At 42.5% G+C, this 21,878-nt stretch overlaps 1 protein-coding gene across 4 annotated transcripts; it reads right to left on the bottom strand.

Annotated features, from left to right (window-relative positions):
• Window positions 1-797: 797 nt before the first annotated feature.
• Window positions 798-6,732, bottom strand: LOC112452896 (uncharacterized protein C15orf61). Of its 4 annotated transcripts, XM_025013340.1 has the most exons (6): window positions 6,476-6,732; window positions 5,388-5,449; window positions 4,982-5,133; window positions 4,387-4,548; window positions 2,907-3,150; window positions 798-2,121 (listed from the first exon to the last, which is right to left on the bottom strand). In XM_025013340.1, exons 3-6 carry the CDS (start codon window positions 5,006-5,008, stop codon window positions 1,994-1,996), a joined length of 561 nt encoding a protein of 186 aa, XP_024869108.1. In that variant the 5' UTR covers window positions 5,009-5,133; window positions 5,388-5,449; window positions 6,476-6,732; the 3' UTR covers window positions 798-1,993. The 4 variants fall into 4 exon arrangements, with proteins under 4 accessions (XP_024869108.1, XP_024869109.1, XP_024869111.1 ...); XM_025013341.1 differs by lacking the exon at window positions 4,982-5,133; XM_025013343.1 differs by lacking the exon at window positions 4,982-5,133 and having other exon boundaries at window positions 5,394-5,449.
• Window positions 6,733-21,878: the final 15,146 nt, after the last annotated feature.

Here is a 21,878-nt window from a genome sequence, read left to right as displayed (position 1 = left end):
CGAGTGATAAATGACCACTTGAGGAAGTGCGTGCGTTGTGTCACCGACGGTAGCGTCATTTGCATTCGAAACGGCGGAAACTTTCGAGCGTAATTACAAATGTCGCGGAAAAGATTCGAAATGTCATTGCGTAACTTCACGGTTCGCTAATGAAATTTTACTTGTCGCCAGGTTCCTGAAATTCAAATATCACTGCACCTGCTGATAACGCTTTTAACCTGATCTGCTCTGAAAAAATCGCAGGTCATTGCTGGTTTTCTGCATTTACTTTCACCGTTCGTTCGGTCGTTTCCAGATTCGATACGGTTGCAGAAACTGCCGCGATAACGCCGATAACTTATTATTAATATTCGAACGATAGTCAAGTATTAATAGCTGGCAAATCGTTACATATAGTTGCAGCTATTGTGCATAATTTCCTGTTTTTGCAGTTTAAAAGTATTTTAATCTCATGCTTGAAAAAATTAAGATAAAATTGATTAAACGTAAAATTGTATAACGATAGATATAAAAGAAGTCTGATCAAATTTACGGATTTTTTTAAAATCTCCTTTCTCTTTCTCTTTATAATATTTATAAAATAGAAAACATTTGCATGACGTTAGATTAGAAAAGAGAGAAACATAGATGTAATATAAATAATAATAAGAAATGTATAGATGTAATAAAGTAATGTATAATTAAGAAATTTAGAATGTAGAAATTTTAGAAATATATTTTATATTTATAAAGAAATAATTGTAAGTCTAAGAAAAATGCAAATCATGAAATTATGAATGTACCTTATAGGATATTTTACCAATTTTGAACATTGTCGCACGTTGCCAAAGCTTGTGGACAGTCTGCGACTTATCGCATCTGTATGTCAGAGTGCATCATCGGAAGTGATCTATGTTAAAGCGATGTGCTCTTTGGTATCTATCAATTCGAGTTAGGATTCGTACCTGCGCATCGTAATGCATCGCATCGATCGTAACAAATACGAATTATCATGTATGCGCGTTAGGCACGTGCGCTCGTAAACCCTGAGTTTAAACGCCAATGGTCGGCAACGAGAGAGAGCTATCGTCGGCGACGTTACGTACGCGTTTTCCGCGGTAGCAGTTCAGGGCGGAGAACTGCTTGGCCGAGTCGACGTTAATGCATCATCGGACCGCGGAGGAAACACGGGTAGTAGTTGATTAGAAAACCGCTTTAATTATGCGTGTTCGCACCTTGTTCCGCGCGCGCGGATCGCCGGCGGCCGTCCTCATTAACGAGGCCTCGCGTTATCGGCGCGTCGTCGAACTTTCTTAAAGAGCTTCTTGCGTTTAGATCCCCCAAAGCCTGACACGAGACTATCGCGATTGCCTGCGGATTCATATATACGACGTATACGCGTGATCATCACTGATGAAAGCCTTCGCGATTTTTTTTTTTAATTGACTGATGGACTGAGGACTAGCATGCAATATCTATAGAGTCGAAGATAACTAAACTTCTAATTAAGATTGCATTTAGCCGAGGTTCGCGATATAGCGTTTTAAAATCTTCCACATTCCGTTGTCCATAAAGCGACTGCCATGAAAGCAAAGAGAAGGAAATGTCAAGGTTTAGCTGTTTCAAGGTTTAGTAATTAACATCTTACTCCCTAACTTTTTGTGTCGTATTGGACTATTAGATAAATCTCTGCTATATCCTTTCGCACGGAAAGGCGATACTATTCCGAATCGCCATTTCCAATTTCTTCATTTTCTCAATTAACAAAATTAATGGTCGCGGATCTGTCGTGCATAAACAGAATGTTCACAGCTGCGGAGATTCTTGCGCCGCTCGTTTCCCTTTTAGCTTTGCACTTGAGAACTTGCTGGAATAACGAGTAACGAGGAGGGGGGCGTTGAGAAAAAGAACAACGATTATCCGGTATGGTTCTGTATTTCGTTGCCGTTAACGTCATCTCCGAGGAAGGTCAGACGCGAGACTCGACACAGATTAGCGTTGTAGGGTGCAGGCCTCAGTGTGGCGAGCCTTTGTCCTCCGGTAGCAAGAAGTAGATTGTTACGTCACCCTGAGGCGTCTTCACGATCTCGCGGTGTCGGATAAGCTGCGTCGCGGCCAGTCCGTACATCAGGGTGGGGATACCTGGGTGCATCGTACAAACGTAAGGAGGCAAGAAGTTAGAAAGGGGGATTATCGAGTCGTCGCTGAACCCGTTCGCCGTGGTTAATTCCAGATCGGTAGAGCACTCAATGAGACGAGAGACATTGGCCGTGGAAGGACGAACATCGTCGTGATCGTTGTCCCACGTTCCTTCTCGGACGTTGAAAATTAAGCCAAATAAGACCGCCTGCAGATACACGCGCGGTTTCTGTCGCGACGCCTTGTTTCGATCCTCGCTTTAGATACGGACTGAATTCAATTAATCAGGCGGCGGTGGTTGTGAATTTACAGGGTGTCTCAGAACTCTCGATCTTACACAATTAGTCTTGACGACGAAAGAATTCCTTGGCGAATTTTTTTAAGGACATTTGAATGCTATCGTAATTTGTGATTTAAAAAACTGATATTGATTTCTCCTTGAATTGAGAACTCTGGGAAAATAAAAATTTATTCCTGTAGAGTTTAATTAAACTAAATTTTCCGAAACTTCTTTGTTTCTTTCATTTTTAATCGCCACGCAACAAATACAAAAATATCGATACGCCTCTACATATCAGTTAAAGTAATAGCCTTTAGAGATTCTAAAGCGCTCGAGGAATCTCATTAAAATTAATATCGAGAATCCCGTGACATCTCGCGTTCGCGGTAATTATAGGATTTACGAGCTCGCCGGTTTATCGCATCCGACCGGCGCGTAAACAAGGCCGCCTTGCCGAACGTGCAGGCTCCCTTTCTTCACGAGCGTCCGGCTATTCGCCGTAACCTACCAAGGTTCAATATCTTGATCGCCTTGAAGAATCTGTCCTCGCCGCTGAGATCCTGCGCCGGCCGTTTGCTGCAGTGATACTTGATGTACGGGAAGCAGCCGGTCCTAAGTACGTGGTAATTGCTGTTGCCTGCCGGCCAATTGAAGTGTGACATTCCCCGCTGATCGTTCACCACGTCGGCATATCGGACGAAGTACGAGGTCCAGGGGGGCTCGCCGGTTTGCAATAGGTAGCTCGTTAGGACCTGCGTTGCAGAGGTGCCGCAATCATGTCGGGCCACTTTGTACACGCTGACTGATCGAGGAAATATCCCCGGGGATCATCGCGAGCACGCAGGACAAAGTCGCGACCGTTACCATCCCGTTACGACGTCTTTTCCTCGACGCGTCGACTCGTTAACACCGCCGTCAAGCGGCTGGCTCTTCCGGCTTTCCGTGTGTATAGAAGAAATTAACCCGTCGCAATGAAAGTATCAAGCGGGGAGGATTTTAAAAAGTTAAGCCTGCCACTCGGAAACGGCCAGCCAGTCGCTATAATGTCGTTTCTCAACACGATCATATTACTTGTATATGTGCCGTTTCACGTTACCGCAGGACGGGATTAAATTGCACCAGCAGGAGAACTTTGCACCGTAGTAAAGTATAAGATTTTAAAATTGTCCGATGTTTCAGAAAAGAAAGAAAGAATTGCAACCGATACTCTGTGAAGATTTGGAGTTCACGAAATCCATAATAATTATATATAAAAATATTCCAACAAAGAGTTGTGTTTTAAAGAATAGCGATAAATTGGCGCACAATTTACTGAATTTGGAAAAAAGTCAATACAAAATTCACACAGAAATATAATCATTAGGCTACCTACATCTAGCCCGGACCGTAAATGACTTTTTTAAATAAAAATTTTTATTATGGCGCAGATTAAGACAATTTTTAAGTATAGTAAATATAATAACAACGAACAAAAAGTTTGTATCTGCCAAATATTTGTCTAAATGAATTGCACGTTTACCGACGACGGGAGAATACTGACTCGAAGTCGCGAGAATTAACAAATTTTCTACATTTAGAGAAACAAAAATAGAAATATAATTGTTGAATTGCTTCTCCGGAATCATCGATCTTACATCGCAAGTCTAATCCAAGACGGTAAGAATACTCGGCGAGTAATTCGCAATTAAGGCAATCACTCGGTGAATACTGAATATGTATACAATATGTTCGAAACGATGGATTTCTGGGATTTGTTCGACTGGGAAGATTCGCGGGTTTATCGCGGTCGTACAATCGCGTGGTGCCGCGGGAATGGAAACACGCGAAGTGTAACACGAGCGTGCATTGTTACGTAAGAAAGTGTCCGGGGAAAGTGTGCACGGTCCTCTGAGAAAAAGATCTCTTTCGAACCGATAAAAAAACAACGCGTGAGAGATAATTAGGGGAGCGGTCGGATTAATTCGTGAGAAACCGAGAGGCACACTAACCTCCGATGCCGATGGCTTCTTCTTCTGCTGGAATATCTTCGTCCAGAGATAAGCACATCTCGTGGTGAACGGTTTCCTCCGTTCGATGCGCAGGTTGACGATGATCCGTGATTGCATTTCACTGATCAATTCCGTGATCACATCTGCGCGATTTCCGTTGAGCTTAAATTTTATAAACAAATATTTACAATCAATTAGGAAAGAAAACACCATTTACGGACCGGGGACTGGATCTTTTTGGTAGTCTAACAATAATATTGTATGAATTTTGTATGTTTTTCCCAAACTCGGTAAACTGCGCGCCGATTTTTTATCAGTCTTTAAACAGTAAATTTACATATTTAAATCGATAGTCGATTTACATTTTGATGATATTAAGCATCCTTATTAAATCACCATAAAGAATTTATTGCGAAAAATATCCCAACTAAGGTTCGACCTTATTATAACGGTCCTGTTTTACTTATTATTATTGTTTAAATATTTATTTTTATTAACTTCATTAAGGCGATTATTGTTTTTAATTTAAGATTGCAAAAAGATAAAAGTAAAGCGGATTAATACGGAAGCATATATTTAAATCAAGTGTAATTGCGGGACTTGGTATAAGACGTTTGGTCATCACATGTAATACCCTCCCTTCTTTTGAAAATAATTGATGTCGTAGGGAAAAATTCGGTAATATATTTTCGCCAAAAACATTGACATACGAGGACTGTGACAACAATTAAAAATCACATCAGAAGTCTAAAAGAAAGAAAAAAATGTTTACGAGATGTTTTTCCATGATATAGTTGTGGAGGTCTGAATAATTTTCAAGTTATTAAACATAAAGAGATTTTAGTTAATTAAGCTTTATAGAAACTAAATTAAAAAAATGATAAGTCTTATTCTCTTGAGCTAATTTTACTTTAATATAAGTATTGGAAAATTTAACGCGAAAAATGAAGAAGTTGTGAGGAAGAATGAATAAAATTTTAATCATCGATAGAAAAACGTACACTCACGTCAGCCTAAGGACATGTAGTTGAAAAGCGCGGCGACGCGACGCTTCTAGGAGTGTCTGCACATAAATAGATGATGATAGAAGTAATCGCATCGTACTCAATAGTATCGCTTATCGACCCGCGGGGTAGGAATTCGTCATGGTACGTGTCGTTCTGCCTTTCTAAAATAAACGCGCGGCGCAAGAGAGTCGTTCAAAATGTCAAGGTTAACGAGGTTCAGTACGATCGCACGGTGGAAGCGATCGTGTCCCGCGGTGTAACGTTAGCGTTTCTGTCTTTTACGCCTGTTCCGCGTCAGAGCGGAATGAGTAACAACGTAATTGATGGCGCGCGCGCGCGCGCGCGCGTCAACTTTTGCACATCAGCGCGCGCGGTAAATTCGCCGCTATGCGATTCTGATTGCTTCATCGAGGTAGTCGCGAAGTTCCAGGAATACTTTGAGCGATGGGTGTCGTAATTGTGCGAAGTCGAATTACCAGTTGCTGCTCGACACGCCGTTATTCACGCGACGTGTTTTCGCATTTGTCGTTTGGAAGCGCACGGTTTTGTCAACAATTTTTACTAACAATTATCTTCGTGGAAAAATAATGATCGCATCACGAAACGTTGTTCGACAAACGCGAAATTCATTCGAGATCTCTGCGTATTTCTACTTGTCTCTACTTATTTTTATACGCGGCGATGGAAGAAAGTGGGTATATGGTCGATAATAGTCAGACAATCGTACAGATTGAATCTCATTCTTGTTCGTAATTCACGTTGCGAATTACGATGATGCGATAACCTTCTGATCTAATTCTTGTTTATTGTTACTATATAGCATTTGAGGAATCGCATTGCTAATTTAAACCGACTCCGCGCGCGTTTGCGGCATTAATTGATACTTCCGCTGTAGATATCAATCAAATACGAGGTAGTATACGTTTGTAATTAGTCCTTATCTATCTTATCTTCGTCGATAAATAATTATGCGAGTACCGTTAATAAACACTTGTGTAAGCAAAAATTAGAAGCGTCTAGCTAAGATTCCTAAGATTCTGGTACGCTTAAAATCTGTTGTATCTATAACCACTGGTGCTCACTCTTTCACGCGTGCGCGAGGCTTTCGTGCTGGCGAACAGATGGCTGCAGTCATTGGACCAGTCGATGCTGCTTGCTTGAGGACTCCAAGCTGTACTTTACTTACAACAAACGTCACAAATACCCAGCACTCGCGATTTAGCGCGCGTGTGTTCTTGCGCGAATACAACGCATATAATTATTTTCTTTCGCGACTGGACGAAAATAGGAACGACGATAAAGTATTACGCAGCATGTGCTCGCTAGTGGTTACATAATCGACGTGGCACGAAACTCACGAGCGCCACTCATCGCTCGTCGCCGCGTAATATCGATCGTATGGCGGTCTCTTTGAAAGGTTTTTTCTGTGTCTGATATACTTTGAATCTTTTGTGTACGATTCGTATGAAAGATTAAAACCGGAGTGAGAGTAAAGCGCTATAGAGCCAACGTTTAATTTATTTAATTGAAAAATCATGTATATCAATATTTCTAGGTTTTTGCTATCGTAACGCGTATTGTGTTCTCTTTAAGAAATAAACGTAAAAGTCAGAATAAAGCATCATGATATTATAATTAGAAATTTTTAATTAAATTTTTCTGAATATATTTTGTGTTGTAAAATGGAGATGGAAATTGATTGCGGTCCTCGAACCATCCTGGTTCCGTTATTTGCGTTTAAAGGATTCTTTACATTTTAATTACACTGTATAATTTGTATTGAGGAGATTATAATGCAAGTCAAAGTTACGATGACCCAGGCTAATTTGTTGCCGTGCCACGTTTTATGTACCATTGTTACGCTATACCATAATTTTCGCGCGACAGGCGTGGCGGTCCTCCTCTAAAGCATTCCCTTCAATAGACCGTCCAATAATAGACCATTAAGAAACGCGGATGAGAAGCCCTTTCTAAGCACTTCCAGGTGGTAAATATACCGCGTGGCCTCGTGGCATGAGGTCAGACATCAAGCAGCAACCTTGACGGGCTATCATTCTCGGCAAACTTGCGGTACTTACATCTTGTTCTCTCATCTCCATCTACGCGGACTTTTCTCGTTTGATCATGTTTACATCGGCTATGGAGGCGCGTCTTCTTTTTCCTAAGGGTAGCAAAACTATTTCGATGCGATATTTCGTTAAGTACGGTTGTGAATCATATAGATAGTGGCGATGGGAAAAATCGATAGCCGCTCCTCCACCGAGAATAACGACTTCGACATTTTTTAGCCCTTGGAGGTGATTTTATATTATAGTTTAGTAGAAAATTATAAATAGTATAAGAAAACAATTTGTAGACTTTAATTTCGACTGTAACATTCGCGACAATTATCCCTAAAAAGGTTTAATTTCTTACTTTTCTTACAATAATACTTAAAATTATGCTAATAACTACTGACGTTTGACTGCTTGACCGCGTCATGTGTTTAGCGCACTGAAATCTTGAAGAACTGCTGCTGCAATCCGAGAGTTTCTCCTTTTTATTTTATAGCGTTACAAAAATACTTCATATTTCTGGAAAAGTCTTAGGAAAAGATTGTTTATCTAGGTAGCTTAGTCCTAAGCACTTTTAGAGTACACATCTTATCCTAGTTATCTTAGGAATCTATATTCCTGAAATAGAATACGTGGGCGATGCTCACATAACATTCTCTATTTATATGCTCTGTAAGTGTAGTCGCAAATACCTTTTTCGAAACTTATTTCTGTAATTTATTGGCTATACATTAGAAATAGATGATGATTACTCTTGACGTATTTAAAGGCTATAATATGTTCTGCGTAATAATTTCATCATTTACGTAACCCTTTTCTTTCCTCATTGAAAGCACTCCCCGATGTTGTTTTTCGCCGTCGCGGCCGGTAGATATCGATTCGGAGTGAACCAGTTGCACGATTGCAATTGCACATATGTATCTGAAGGCCGGAGCGTGTCTGGGCGACAATGTCGGCGTTGCACTTCCGCTCGCATGATTTATCGTGTCTATCACCATCCGATTTGCGCGTGACACGTTTAGCTACCTAATTTGGAATGACGTGCTCTCGTGTCGCGGTTAACAACGACCCAGTTAACAACGGCGTTTCTAGACTATCAACGTGACATAAACAAATGATAAATTTTGTTCATTTAGTTGCTGTTCGGAACGACAGAATGACTGCGACCTGGAGAACGGACGTCTCGCATACACTAATCTTCGCGATCTCTCTCCCTCGACGCATTATGCCCGTTATGATTCCGACGGTATTGTGAATCGTTATCTTTGATGTACCTCTTTATGCATCGTGCTTTTGTAGGTGCATACATATCACTTTCATCGGAATTTTTGATGTGGTTCACGAAACCATGGAAACCAGGAGAATAATTATTCATAAAAGTCGTATCATATTTCTGGAATTATTTTCACCATTTCCTTTGATAAATTATTTTATTCGTTTTTGGTTCGAGTAAGACGACTACTTCTACATAATGCGGTATAAATATTTAAAAATTCAGACAGCAAAACGTTAAATCCTCTTTCGCATCATAGAAATCCCGAGTGCTCGTAATTCGAATCGGAATGCGCGTTATCGTTATGTAGAACTTGTGATAGAGCCACTTTAAGGCTCTTGGGATCTTTCCCGACGTTTCATGAGATGTGACGTCAGAAGCGAGAAATGTTGAGATTTGACACGTTGAGAATTCTTGCGTAGTGTTTCAAAATAAAAAGATATTTGCTTAAATTAATGCTACAGATCATTTCAGCACACTTCGAATACACTCCGAGTTGAAGTTAAGTCTATCCCTTTCCCTTGACAGTTAATAACAGCCGTAAAACGAATGTGATACGATGCAGGCTTGCGCGCATGACTAGATTTCGTCAAGGAAAAGGGGTAGACTTAACCTGAACTCGGAGTATTTTCGAAGTGTGCTGAAGTGATCTGTAGTGTTATTTTAAGCAAATATCTTTTTATTTGGAAATACTACGCAAGAATTTTCAACGTGTCATTTCTCGCTTCTGACGTCACATTCCAACATTGCCGCGACGAGTACCCCAGGAGCCTTAAGTGAAACTATCCTCGTGGAAAACGTCCTCGTGGACGATAGCATCAATGAGACGTCGCTTTCATTCCGTTTCAAATGAGTGCCATCCCGGTGACCATAACGCAGCGAGTATACGCACGAATCTGGACTATTCGCGGGAGAGTCTTATCATTCCGCGTTCAGGATCCCTCTCCCCGTTCACGAACGATCACTCCGAGTCTCCGCGCGCCTCCGGTTGCCACGCCTAGCATCGTTTTCGCATACCGTCGCGACTTATACAGCGCTCTGTAAATTACGACCGTATCTCATTAACATCCACGTGTTTATTATAGCTACGCTACGCGCTATTAACGTGCGCGAGCGACGACCGGGGGATGCTTAAATTTAACAGATGTTTTTCGATATCCTTTTCGATAATTGAACAGCAAACTATAACGTTGCGTTAGAATTTCTCCAAAAATTTCTTTTTATGGAAAAAGATTTTATATTGATGCTGAATCTAATTGAGTTTCCGTGCTACATCATTCGTGTCACATAAATATTCAGCGGTAGAAATATCGATAGCTCGAGTAGTAATATCGGCGATGACACAACGGCGTAGTGGAAAAGGGCGACTCCGGGCAGACGGGATCGCGTGGAATGCGCCGTCACCATCAAATTGGATTACGTCGCCGTTGCCAATCTGACTATCCGACGTGAGAGAGAGGAGATGCAGGAAACGCGCGTCTGCCGGCGGGCAGCTGCGATTATATCGCGTTTAATCGACTAGAACGTCATAAAGGCAGCGGCTTTTCTCCGCCGAGATTCATTATCAGGCGACGCGTTCGCCAAGACAGGCGAAATGTAATATATTCACGTTCACGTATCGGACGTTTCAAAGGTGCAAAAACACCGCTAACTAACTTCTGAGGGTAAAATCGTAAGGGTTCTCTAGAGAAGATTCTTGATTGCAATCTGTGGAATCTCGCCATCTGCTAAAGAAATCCAAAGTGTCAGAACTTTATTAGCTGTTATTTTAATTGTCGTTTGTTTTCCTTAGTTTTTGGAGGAAGGCTGTTATGTGTAAAATAGCCTGTATAATCATGCATTTGACACCTTTGACTGATATTCAATCAGCGTGCTTATAACGGTGACGAAGAAGCGCGAGCAAGATTTCTTACCGCAATAACCGTATACGTCAAAGCGTTATTTTTTATCCCGTCTCACGGTCGACGATGTCCAAACTTTCCTCGCTATATGGTGTATTGTATTTCGAATAAATGATCCCATGCACGATAATAGCCAACGGTAATACAATTTCTCCGTCGCTTCCTCGTCAATTTCCTGAGACCGCCGATATGATATCCATATTCTTGCACGCACGTCTTACGCACGCGACTCGCACCTAACGTGTCCCCCACACACGCGGATCGCAGGCATGAGATACGCGACGTCGCACGGGACATGGTGTACGTGCACGCACGGGACGTGTACTTAGTGTGTTGGCCATTTCGACGCGAGTCCTACGATTTCCGCGAGATAAATGATGTAACGGCCGTTCATGCGTCCTGTCGCGTCCGCGTCGCGTTGCGTCGCGTCGCGTCTCGGAGACGATGCCCGCTCCTTCATTATGCGGGACGCGCGTTGCCGCGTGCGCGCACGTGTAATCACGTGGATTTTTTTATAGTCGCGGATGAACGCATACGACGGGATATGCTAACGGGATCCCCAGCATTGGGCGTCTACGCGTAAACACCGTAGAATATCTGATCTGTTCCTTCACACGCCGTTTATGTGCGCAAGTAAACTAAGAATTTTTTTAACGCTAATCCATAATATGACTTGGAGTTTTTAACACTAAAAAGGTTTTATGATTAAAAAATCGAGAGATAGGAAAGTACGGGCTAGTACACACGCGCTAACCTAACGCGCTTTAGCATTGATCGAACTTGCGTTTGTGCACACTTTATAATGGATTCCATTAAGTATAAAGTATTTGCCAGAATAATACCCTAGTGCGTTGCGGAAGATAAATTTCTCCCAATTGAGTTTTAACCAAGGTTTTAACTGAACATTTCTCACGGTTTAGAGGACGATGTTGTTTGCACTTTCTCCCAAGGGTTCTTCATTTCCGTGCTGGAAGAGAGCTCGCTATTTGCTCTAAACTCATTTATTATTATCTAACGACTATAAATTAGGATTTCGTTTCCTCGCGGTGATTTAACAGTTGCCGGATTCGAAATTGAGAGAGCCGCATTACCATAATCTAAAACATGCCTTCCGGCTGCACGAAGTAATTTGTCAAGAGGTCGGCCACGCGATTCCGATCGTTGTGACTATATACGATTCGAGAGGATAACGCTCTGTCTCTTCTAATGCAGGATTCTTTCTTTCCAGGATTACCAATTTACGATAAATCTATGTATGTTAATTCTATACACGCATTTAATTCGGCGCGTGCACTTCGAAACGACCGAATTACAATTTTATAATCAATTATTCAAAAATCTAATCATGAAAAATAAAAAAGACCACAATTCTAATTCAGGCACATGTTTATCATTATTATGGCGTACTATAGCACCGAGATATTATCTTTTTCTAAATTTTCGGTACATAAAAAAGTAGGCCATATTTGGCACATTTTAATTTTGCAGCAGGTATATCAAACAGCTCCGTCTTAGCTTGTCTCTCGCATAGGGCAGACTAAAAAAGTTAGAATCAAACATTTTTTCCAGCAGTAAAGTTTTTTTGTACACGCATCGTTATGTGATATCATATAGTTAAGGGAGGCCCTTCTTCGGATAAGTGGAGAGAACAGAGTCGAAGGATAGAAACTGCATGTTTGCATAATGAAGTTTCTCGCCGAGAACTTAATGGCGATTCGCCGGTCTGCGCGCCCGCGGACGCGCAAGTCCGTTTTTGCTGGCGTTTGCGGTGCCGATGCGGTTCGCGGTCGGAGCAGGATCCAATAAGAGAACAGTAGACAGATTCAGTTTCTGCGGCCTCTTGCCCGATCCTTATTCCCTCCCGGTTTCTCTTTTTCGCGGCAGTGGCGGCAGCGGCGACGGCGGCGGCAGTGGGAGCGAGCGTTACCCTTCGGCTATGTACCGTTCCTCAAGTGTTACCCCTCTCGAAAAGAACCGTGGCGAAGTCGTGAGCTCTTTCTCTCACGGTGCCTCGCCAACCGGCGCGCCGCACCGTTGCCTTCCGGTCGACGAACGGCGGAATTATCATTTTATCGATATCGAGAGTCCGTCGTCGTTATGCCGGGACTCGTCGGACTCGAACGAGCGATCCGCTCGTCTTGGTCTTGCGCGTTCGCGTGGGAGAATCCACCGTGATATATTCGCGCCGTAAATGGAAATAACCGCCTGGCTATCACAGAAGCGTAAATAATCCTTGCACTTTTTATCTCGAGCTTTCTCACAATTTTATAAAAACGTTGAACCTGTTCGGAGAAAATTTAAAATTGAACAGATCGGAGTACAATTCTGGCGCGTGATACAAACGAAAGCACGTGTCACGTTCCAAAACGTGTGCAGGAATAGTTTAGTCGACGTACGTTGATATCCTATTCATGACCCAATATATGAGTGCGTTTGGTATATCGAATATCGATAACAATCACTTTGTTGTTTAGACAATACATCTCATGCCGCTTTTGAAGGGACGAGTTATTGATTTACCTGTTGTGCGTTTGGCTCAAAAACGATTTTATTGCAAAATTGACTAAAATGGTAACACGATTGACATTGTAAGCGCGTACGAATTTGATTTATCAAATTAAAGTATCTTGTTGGAGCAATTGCAAAACAAAATACGCTTACTCGCAATAATTTAGCAACGTTGACACCATTTCGCATAATCCGCGAAATATTCGTCGTGCGTTCTCTACCCGTAATTGCGCGCTTGTGTAATTAAATTAGAATGCCATTTCTGGCGAAATGCACTCTCCATTATTATATTCGACCGTTTGAGCTTTTGTGACATAAATTGACGATATAGAATTTCAACGAACTGGATGTGTGTCCCGTATATACATATAGATAATTGCTACAGATAATTCCCGGGCGCATAAATAATCCATTTTCTACGTGTCGACGCGATAAATAATGAAAACCCAAAGCTTAGCGCAGAAAAGAGCAACTTGAGAATAACAAAGATAAGTAGAGTTATTTATGCATTTTTCTGGATTCTACGCTGTTGCTTGGAAGCTGTAGAATTGCCGCGGGACTTCTATCTGCTTTGTCCGGTCGGTCGGTTGGTCGAAAAAAGGAAACTCGCAAAATGTCGGTTATTCCGCGGCTAATAAAGACTGCAATCTTCCACGATAGCCTCGAGTTCTGACTGTCTTCCGTTGGCAGGGCGTATTACCGTGGAGAGCACTCTTGGGCACCCACCGGCGAAACGCATACATCATGAGGGGATGTATGACGCTCTAAAGAATGGGATGCATCTCTTATCTTGTCGAGAGATCATCGCGTGTAATGCGTGGCTTTCATCTTTGGGCTTCAAATCAAGGATGAACAACGTATATATGCCTCGCAAAAGAGTCGCGAGGAGGCCAGCGTCAGCGTTATCTTCGACGGACGCGCGATGTAGGTGGTACAAACGAGTGACTCACGCCTGCCAAGAATTCTCCAACTTTTACGAGGATCGCACTTAGAAGTAGTATTGTAATGCATATTGTGCGTTAACAATGACGATTTCTAGTTATTAACAGCAAAATAGAAGTTAACTTTATTTATAACGGACGAGGCAAAGAAGAAATATGAATCATTGAGTTGCTTTTAGATTCATTATTGGGTCTGTAAACCAAATTTACTATAAGTTAATAGAATCCTGTCCTAATTCATTTTACAGTTAGGATGAGATTTAACCCTCAATTAACACACATGTGCTAATTCGCACCACTTTTTTTTCGTTCAGCACTTTATATATTTCAATTTTTCATATAAAAATAATTTCTTTTTCGTAAAATAAAGTGCACTACTCGATTGCCAGGGAAATTTTACATAAATTTTTATTAAAAATGACTGAGATACGACAGTTAAAAGTTGTCAAAATCTCAAATCGCACTAGTGTGACATTTGCATGGCCCAACCGAGGTGTGCTAATTGAGGGTTAATTGTACGAAGAATTGATATTCTTCGAGGACGTCTATCGGTGAAGTTTGTGTCACGCAGCTGTGCAACGATGGGATGTGTCGTTGATCCCGGCTCTTTTCATCGTGAAAGACCCGTCGAAGCGCGGTCGCGAAATCCGTCCACGCGATCTGCAAACCGCGGCGAATCGGTAACCGCTCGCACGCTCGCACACGACGCGTGGAATTTTACGACCGCGAAAGACCGTCGCGGCGCCGCGCCCGGAGAGTGGCGCTCATCCGTGGTTTTTTAGGTCGATCCGCGAGAAAATTTGCGGTTCTCACTTTTGCGGGCAAAATTGCCGGGCGTGACGCTTGTTTTGGTAGGAAAGGACTTTCGCCATTATGTCGATATGAAAGCAACTGCACCATGACACGAATCTTCGAAAAGAATTTTTGAGATGTCTAAAAGACTTTTGTCATTTTTTTAAGGTTGAATGTGAAGGGTGAAATTTAAAATAGATCCCACGATATTTTCACAATTAAAGACAATATTGCTAATTCGATGCTCTGCACTTATGATGCTCCGTATTTAAAAAATTCGACTCCATAACATCGTTCCTTAACGCTCTATCGAATGCAGTGGACCTTATCGCGGAACTCGATTTGTTGATTTATACTATTTTCTAGTTCGACTTTACATGCAATTTAAAGTAGCATTTCTTACGCTCCATTCGTTTCTTACGTCTCTGGACTGTAATGGGAGGTGCGAAAGAGCATATTTACGTGACGGCTGAGTCTTCGCGCAGAACGGTCTTAGAACGGTCTTTGCATTCTTCACAAAGTTCTAATGACTATCGATCGTCATCGGTTAAGTGAAAAATGTCCTGCGGTAGTTGTATAAGAAAAAGGGATAGCCCTCAGGCTATTGTCGTTTCGCGCGTTCAAGCGCGACCAATTCGGATTGAGACTCGGGGAAGGAGCAGGTATGTCCCCGCTTTTGTCTCGCCGTCAAGCGTTTCCCGTTATCGGCAAAACAGCTGTGGGCTTGTGGAGATTCATCCGGTATGGATTATCGCACGGATATCGTTGGTTTCCGCGTGAGATTTTGTTCGCAGGGAGCTGAGACCTCTCGCGATTCTTTTCTCCTCTCGTGCGACGCCCACCGAACGGATGCTTCCGTCCGCCAGCTCCCGCCGTTTCTCGCCCGTCGAGAAAGCGGGGGATAAACGAGAAAAAACGAAGAGATCCATCGCGCGCATCCACCGCGCGCGATCCTCGCTTTATGCCGGATCCTGCCGCGCCGCGCCGAGCCGAGCCAAGCCGGCGGATTCGCACCGGACGAACGAGGCCATAAACTCGCGGTTACTCCGTGCCGTATCCTCGCCGACGACGAAAACGCTGCCCGGCCGGCAGATAGCCGGAGGAAGCGTAATTGCGCTTAATCGCCGAGCTCGTGGTGCCCCACGGGGCTTGCCGCAAAGCAAATTCGCCTGCAGCGAATCTTCATAACTTCGAGACTCCCGCTTCTCAAGGACAATTCCTCCAAAGACGCATTCCGAAATTGTGAGAAGATTTTAGGAACATCTTTTGTACTCGAAATAAATATATCAGGTGTGTTTTGCAGTGATTTTGCTATCCCTCAATCTCGTCTTCCTGCGTAACAATTATATATATATTTTTAAATATATTTTTAAATTTAAATAATTTAAATTAAATATGTTGAGTGAAATATATTTTACTTGTAGTTTGCAGCAGTGGGATTGCGGTAATGAATATACAGTTTCCTTTCTGGATACGCTCATTATAACTTCTCAACAATTTGTTTAGTTTATAAATTTCTTCTTGTGAAACGTTCTGCGTTGTGACGTTGCGGGCAATCCGCTATATCTCGGTACCATGTCATGGTGGCGGTTCATTGCATCGCGGTCTCATTACCACAAGTTTCATCACGATTTAAACGCAAGTCGCGAATTCAGGTCAAACGCGTAATCCTGCGAGGAACAATAGGACTCGTGGGGTCCCAACAGCTGCCCGATTGGCATATGCAGGAGCTTAAACTCGTGTACAAAAAAATGATTATAAAAGAAACCATACCGAGAATACGTGAATCTGGATTAACGTAATCTTGACTCCAAGAAAGTAATCGAGCAATCGCTTTTGTCGTATTATGCGTTACACTATTTGTCTAATTTAATGCTTTTATATTAACACATTATATTGGGATATTGCTATTTAATTTATGTAAATTAAAGAAAGCAAAAACTTTTTCTTTTTCTCAGTCTTTTCAATAATATTTTTTAATTAAAACCGGTCTAACTTTACAATGGAATGTTCGCAATAATCGTTTCCACAGTCACGCAAGATGGCGAAGTGCATATTGGGAGACGCGTATCATAGGAACTGGTGCATATTGCGTTTAAAACTGGTTTGCCGTCCATGCCGGCGTTCAACGGTGACTTTAAAGAAAATGGAAAGGTGGGTCGTGTGATTTCCCGCTTCCCTTCACGTGTACTTACATACGCCCGAGGAAACTGCGTGTCACGCGACGTGACGTGACGATGACTTTATCGCGGGACACTGTATCACCAGATCAATCGTTCACTCGGCAATTGTCACTAAATTTTTCTAGATCTATTTAGAACTATCGAGTAACATGCATATTTAAGGATACAATACGGTACACATACAGGATTTATAGAGAACTAAACATACAATTAAATATTAATTGAAACAAAGAAAATACCGTGAATCGCAACTGGATATAATCGGCGGTTGCAATGTGAAATTATTTAAAGCACATTAAATAAATATTTTTATAAATTTATAATAAAATATCTTAAAGTATACGTAGATTATATTCGTATTAAACATATAGGGCATAAACTATAAAATATAATATGTATATAAATTGAGAGAAGTATACGATTCTCTCACTTTTGCGACCAGAAAAAATTCAATTTGTAAAAATGATTCATTGATTTCTAGAATATTATTCGTCGTTTTATTTAAGACGGTTGCGAGACGAATAAAATCTTATTATTCTGTGAGAAACATTTAATTTTGAGTGAAACATAGAGACATTAAAAAATTCTCATGTCTGAGAATATGTATATAAAAATGCTTTTCTAATAGCCTACTTTATACTCGTGTTCGAAATGTACCAGAGCGATTCGCAGGATGTTCCGAGGCCGCAGCTAATAAGCGGCGATCTTCTTTTCGTGAATTATGTTCTTGGTAGGAGCCGGCGCGGATTCTCGGAGCAGCTTGCACGGAGAAGACATCTTGTAAAAGGGGGTTTCTCATTAGCCGAGCTCGCTCAAGTATCGGATCCGAATCCGGTTTTCGCGGGGTAAGATGCGCGCGCTACGAATCGCTAGGCACCCAATGCCTATCAATAGACGGGCGCGCGTACATATGTACCGGTGAACCAGAGTATCGCTCTCATTTACCGAGCGCACGCATAAGCATCGCGAATCTGTAGCACGTACGCTTATGCGCTCTTGTTCACAATGATCGCGGAACGCGAGTCGCGAAATGCGAGCGACCGTAAAACGAAGTCGTATATGCAAATCACGTTGGCGTTCTAGCAACTCGCGGTTAAATTTAACTTCCTGCGACCGCGATGGCTGATCGGGAAATTGGGTAATATGATTACGCAATTTATACATCTAAATAATTAATTCCAGCATTATGTAACTAAAGTATTAATTAGCTGTCGTGACTCGGTGCGTTTTGATATGTTTTAGAATATTTATCTTAATAAATGATCGCGAATAATATACTGAGCAAGAATAATTAGCTATGTTGCTCATGCAGATAAATCTTGGAATTAATTATTATATGGACTTGCAATATATCTTCGCGCGTGGCTGTTCTTCGTTGAACTATGACCTCCCAACATCGGCATCAGGTAACTTTTAAACTTGACTTACGCACGCTACGTGGTCAGGCCGGGTTTCGAGCAAAATAATAAAACGAACAATGTTAAGGATAATTCGAATTCATGATCCGGATAAATTCTTTAACCGAAAGTTACGTTTTAGAATATACCTTATAGCAGGTGCAAACCGGTCTTTGGACTTTACGGCACGCAACGGCTGCGAGATAGCATGTAGGTACGCGAATTGTTCGCTCTCGCGGAAGGCAAGGCAATCGGTGGTGGCTCACAATAGACACGTTCACGCGTACTCGCGTGTCCGCGTGCACATGCTCGGACGTGATGCAGCGCGGTGGTAGTCGTTAATAAACGCGCAGCTGGTGCCCGTTCTATACGGGCAATGCGTATCGCATGAGTACGTACCTAAGCGGCGTAAGAGGATATCTAGCACGTATATATACTCTCCTTCGCGGGCGTGCATAGCTAGGCGTAAGCACGCGACGATTCCAATACCTTTCGTACCTACGTCATTAGCGTGCCGCGGGTCCGGACAGATATCCGGCGTGTAACGATTGGCGGGAACCATAAATCGATCATTTAATTGCGCTCCCGCCGGGAAGAGAGCAGTTCACTAGCCCGCGGTCGCCTTCGTTCGCGGCCGCCGACCGTTATACGCGCCTTCGCCCGCGGTCGAGCGCGCGGCGCACGGAGATCGATGGCAGCGAGACGATTGACTTGAATGGACCGCGCGAGAGCCCGTTAAATCGGCGAAGGAGATCGCCGGGAGATCCGATCGCCGGTTGCCGCGAAGACGCGGAAGTTAGGGATGTGATGAGCGCGGCATGATTATCGCCTCGAATCTGCCCCGTGACTTGGCGCAACTCGGAGCGGGTCAAGCTGGACGGAAGCGATAGGCTGACAATCATCCGTGTTCAACGTCGATTATGTATATATATATATATATATATATATAATTCAAACGACTAGGAACGCGGAGAATTCATCAGAAGTTTCAGCAGTCTTGAGCGCAACGAATAGAACAGACAGAATTGATCTGCGAGAATAATTATTCTCGATAAAATGCGTTTGCGGAGGTGATACGCGTAATACAGTGGTCTCATTCTCGTATGACTCGTCAAAGTAAGACGCGCCGACACCGAACGAATTGATTTCCGCCCACGTGGCAGCCGCAGGGTCTTCAAACGCGTTATGAGATCGTTACCACCGTGATATTCTCTCTCTCGCAGAAATTACTTTGCAAACGTGGAAGTTATTCAAAGGCAAACAATATACAATCAATGAGTATCAATCTAAATTACACAGGTGCTGTTGAATTCTTTCCGCTTCCTTTTGCAAGCTTCATAGCTGTAATTTAAAGCGAACTTGATTAAAACTTGAGAGGCTGAATTGCGAGTCTTCAAAGAGATCAAGCGTTGCAAAAAACGCCGTGATAATCGACCCTTAAAATTATTTCCAAGTTTTAAACAGTCGTGAGAGATCTGTCGCGATAAAATGGTGCCGTAACCATCGGCTCGGAGAGAGCATTCAATTTGTCCACGATACCACGCGGCGGCTATATAACCGTGGAACGCGAAGAGGGCATCGAGATGCGCCGCGCGGGATACTCTCTCTCTCCCTACGCGGGAATAATTACACGGCTCGCGTCCGAATAAAATATTCCCCGTATACGCGGCCGAGTTCGCGATGCATCTTACCGGGCGATCTCATCTCGGAATGATTATCGACGCGATCGCCGCGCGCGTACTGTAATTGCGCGCGATTATTCTCTCTTCCTCCGCGTCTTCCTCTTAGACCCTATATCCGGAGCTATTGCGCGGCGGATCATTCGGCCGAAGGAGCTGGCGCCGAGGGAACGCGATCCATCCGGAAACTCGCGTCCGAGACATTGTATCGAGTCACACGCGAATTAAACTGATTTATAGGTCGGTGCGTATCGAATGGCGAGCGTGCGAGTCTACGATTTCGGCCGATTACCTGCGCGGTGGTCTCATCTCGTTTTATCGTGCAATTGACGTACAAAACAATTACGTGTCCTCTAGTTTCTGTTATTGACGACATCAAAGTAAATCTTTCATTAACAAGAATTGAATTTAATGTCTTTAATTAGTTTTTTTCCACATTTTTTGTTTGGTCCCACATGCTTTTACGTGACTCGTGTGCACGAAATACTATCACTTTTTTGTGTCAAAAAGAAAAAAATAATCATTTAATATTTATTAATTTGACGGGAATTAATTTGGTGATTAAATCGCTAGCTACAATACTTGATGCAACGATTATAATGTTAATATTTTAATATCAAATTCCACGTGTATGTTGAAAATATTTTGGCTAACAAAGCTCAACATAAATTAGTTTTCTGTTAAAGTCTATAAGCCAAGATTCGATTATTTATTAAAAGAAGAAAAAATTCAGGAGCATTCGCTGCGCATTATGCATGATCGCCGACGTTCACACGCATGTTCGCGCGTTCCGTCGAACCGGTCGGCATGCACGAACGCGTAAGCGCACGCTATCCGCCGATTTAGAAACGTCGGCTTTTGCCGCCGAACGCATTCGGACGTTCGCACGAGTGGAAGAAAGATGCGGGATCGTGCACGACGGCCGTTGTATATAACTTATTCTTCGAAATAATAAAAGAACACTGTAGAGATTCCAGTTCGGTCTACGAATAATTTTGACATAATAACCAGCGAACGGGATCGGAGAATAAATCGGAATTTAAATTTTGTTTTTTTTTTACTCATTCTTCGGTTCGTTTCACCATGAATTTACTGATCGTTGGAAAGTAATCGTCGCCGCCAGTCGCTAAGCTTTCTTCGGACTCGAATTTGCCACTTTAATCCGATTCACCGTCCAATCCGGTTCTCCCGTCGCTACCGATTGCGTGAATCCTCGCTATGCATGTCGGCGTTCCGGCAACGCAAACATAACAGCCTGCGAAAAAAATCCGCAAACTAGTTCTCCGCGAGAGCGACTTCGTAGCCGGCAAATCTTTATGGGAAAATTATCTATGGTCCCACATGGTTTTGCGTGACTTGCGCGCACGAAATACTATCACATTTCAGCGTCGAAAAGGAAATAAACGAACATTTAATATTTATTAATTTGACGAGAATTATAATTTGGAGATCAAATCGCTAGCTGAAATATTTGGTGCACCGATTATAATGTTAATGTTCTAATATCAACTTCATTGTTATTATAGACGTATGTAAAACATTTCAATTAAATTAAGATAATACTATCAACAAGAGAGTTTTCTTATTACAAACATGCTGAATAAAATTTTGTACCTGTAATGTTTTTTTTATCGCCCACATCACTCACTTTTGATTGTATGCCACAGTTTCGCGAGATTCTTATGTATGTGGATCGCCAAGTTCCGTCCGCTCGGTTTAACCTTACGGTAGAACGACGTCCGTTCTCTCCGACGCGG

The sequence above is a fragment of the Temnothorax curvispinosus genome, unplaced genomic scaffold, assembly GCF_003070985.1.
Source record: "Temnothorax curvispinosus isolate PA1 unplaced genomic scaffold, ASM307098v1 QBEX01003805.1, whole genome shotgun sequence".
Classification (NCBI taxonomy): domain Eukaryota; kingdom Metazoa; phylum Arthropoda; class Insecta; order Hymenoptera; family Formicidae; genus Temnothorax; species Temnothorax curvispinosus.
Note: the sequence above shows the minus strand (reverse complement) of the source record. Positions and strands in the feature narration are given on the sequence as shown.